The 2,940-nt window shown below is 39.6% G+C and overlaps 1 protein-coding gene across 1 annotated transcript; it reads right to left on the reverse strand.

Annotated features, from left to right (window-relative positions):
- Window positions 1-664: 664 nt before the first annotated feature.
- On the reverse strand, window positions 665-1,612 carry OR2G6 (olfactory receptor family 2 subfamily G member 6). The gene has a single exon (XM_010954166.2). The coding sequence runs from the start codon at window positions 1,610-1,612 to the stop codon at window positions 665-667; it is 948 nt and encodes a 315-aa protein (XP_010952468.1).
- Between the last annotated feature and the right edge of the window lie 1,328 nt (window positions 1,613-2,940).

Raw genomic sequence — 2,940 nt, forward strand, 5'->3', positions numbered from 1 at the left:
AAATCTTGCATCTTTGATTATTTTAATAAAATAATGAAGCGAACATTTGCATCACAATTCTATTTTATATTTCTGGTTTTCATAACATAAATGAGTCAATATAGCAAGGCTAGTTTCTTCTCTGGTTTAAGCTGATATCGTGGGAAAGTGGTAATATATTTTTTCTAAATATAGATATTTATATATGTGTATATATGTGTGTGTGTGTATGTGTATATATATATATATATAATGATGTGAAATGTATAAATAAAATAGGGTATGTTTTATGTTCTCAACATTTACTATGAAACAGTTTTACCCAGAGGGTGAGATGAATCATGTTTCAAGAAACCTGGAGAGTACAGGTAACATTTTATTTGAGATTTTAGGGAAGAAGTCGAGGTTTACCAGATAGACCAGTATTCCAGGGTGAAATAATTAGTGCATGAAAGTTGATGGTATGGTCAAGGAGGACCAAAGAGTTTACTGTAGATGGCGCATAGAATCTTGGACTCCATGAGAACGATGTTTGGAAAGAATGAAACTTATTGTGGCATGAGTGTGTCAGCCTCTTGTAGAGTTCTCCATCTTTTACGACTGCTTATGGCATTGAACAGGAAAACAGTACTCAGAACAAGTCATCCACAAGCTAAAAACAACACGCTAAGTTTATACTTACAGCTCATGCCCTTTCTGAACCAAAAGCATTTCCCATTACTAGTGTCCTCACAGCGCCTTTCACATCTTTGTTTTTCAGAGTGTAGATAATGGGGTTTAAGAGTGGGGTGACTACGGTGTAGAAAAGAGAGACAAACTTCCCCCGGATTTTGGAGCTACTTTTCGCTGGCTGAAGGTACATGAAAATGATGGTCCCGTAGAAAATGATGACCACAGCCAGGTGGGAGGAGCAAGTCCCAAAGGCCTTCCGGCGCCCCGCTGCTGATTTGATTCTCAGCACAGCTTGTGTGATACAGCCGTAGGAGGCTAAGATGAGTGACACAGGGACAATTAGAAAGATTACACTGGCCACAAAGAGTTCTACCTCATTGAATGTTGTGTCCACACAGGCCAGTCTGATGAGCACTGGCACCTCGCAAAAAATGTGGTCCAGTTTGCGATGACCACAGAGGGGCAGCTGCACAGTCAGGGAGCACTGAATCAGGGAGGTGATGAGGCCACCGAGCCATGCTGTGCTGGCCAGGGACGAACAGAGCTGAGGATGCATAATGGTTGTGTAGCGCAGAGGCCGGCAGATGGCAGCATAGCGATCATAAGCCATGACCGCCAAGAGCACACACTCGGAGGAGCCCAACCCCATGGCCACATAGAGCTGGGCCACGCATGCGCCATAGCTCATGTTCTTGTCCTTCCTACTCATGGTAACCAGCAACTTCGGGGCAACACTTGTGGTAAAGCAGACGTCTACACAAGAGAGGTTGCAGAGGAAAAAGTACATGGGAGTGTGGAGTTTTGGGTCCAGGCAAGACACCAAAATGATGGCGGTGTTCCCCAGAAGGCTCAGGATGTAGACAAACAAAATGATAACAAATAGTATTCTCTCTAGCTGGGGCTGGTCAGAAAATCCCAGGAGAAGAAATCCCTTTTCAGAACTGTTGCTGCTTTCCTCCATTATCCTGCAGACTTCAATTCAGAACAGAATTTATATTCTGGAGACAGAAAGTGATGAGGTGAACATTGGTAAACTGTAATGGCTTCCGACATGATTTTCTTTAATTTATAACATTCAGCCAGGCTGTAAAACATGATAGCACTTTCCTCACTGTATATCCTTTGACAGAAAATGCTACTCACTTTGTTTCCTTGAAGCATATTTCATTTTTTCTAATGGGAGAAACTCTAATGCAAACACCATCCTGATGCCCTCTTCTTCCCACTCATAATCTAACATCCGCTCTTCAATCTTCCTCTAGAAGAGACAGCTCGATAAATTAGTGATATTCATCTGTGAGACTCTATACTCTATCAATTTTGGTTGGGTCTTCCTAGAAGAATCTGCTATTGTGCATTTTTAAATTAGACAACAGCAGACAGATATGGGGGAGACTCTAGGAAAAATTAACACAGATGTTGCAAAGAACGTAAGTTAGATGTAGGTAGTGATAGTATATTGCAGGCATCATGAGGAGTTTGAAGTAATGTGACAAGTGACAGAGAAAGGAGCTCTTGAAGATATAGTCTTGAGGAGAGAGGACAGAGAGGAGATGAGAATCAGATTAGGATCAACCAGATGCCCACTCATTGATTTGGACAGTGGCAGTAGAGTTTGGGCTGCGGACATTTTTAATGAAATACCCAAACAGCAATCTCACACACACACACATCATTGCATGGTTCCTCCTTCACTTCCCATCTTCTTCTCTTCACATATCTCCTTTCCAGTTACTTTGAACATTCCTCAATTACTGTAGCTTTAACTTACAAGTGTTTAGAGATGAGTTAGAGAACTAGTTTACCTTAGCTCTCTCCTTGGTAGGTACTTCCACCTGAAACAAAAGCTTTATATATTTTCCTTTTCAAGTACAAATGTTGCAAATTAATTTTTGAAATAGTTTAATGCTGCTTATAGTCACCAAATTATGTACTATTTTGTTTGAAAATGTACTTGGAACACATTATATTTTAGTATATAATATTTGAAAAATAAAAATGTATAAATTTAAAAGATAACATTTACTTAAAATATCTTCATTCAATTATGATCACTGTTAACTGCTTTTTATACTCACCTTAGTGATACTAAAAAACCTACTTTCATACCCACGCTCCTCGCTTATCATCTGTACCTTCACAACAATTTACCCATACTTATTATATAATGGATATAAATATTAAATTGTTGGTCATCAAATTATACTATAATAATTTATTAAAATAAATCTGGAGGGCAGGGTATAACTAAGGTGAGGAGTGCATGCCTAGCATGCATGAGGGCCTGGG

Source organism: Camelus bactrianus, chromosome 3 (assembly GCF_048773025.1).
Source record: "Camelus bactrianus isolate YW-2024 breed Bactrian camel chromosome 3, ASM4877302v1, whole genome shotgun sequence".
NCBI lineage: Eukaryota > Metazoa > Chordata > Mammalia > Artiodactyla > Camelidae > Camelus > Camelus bactrianus.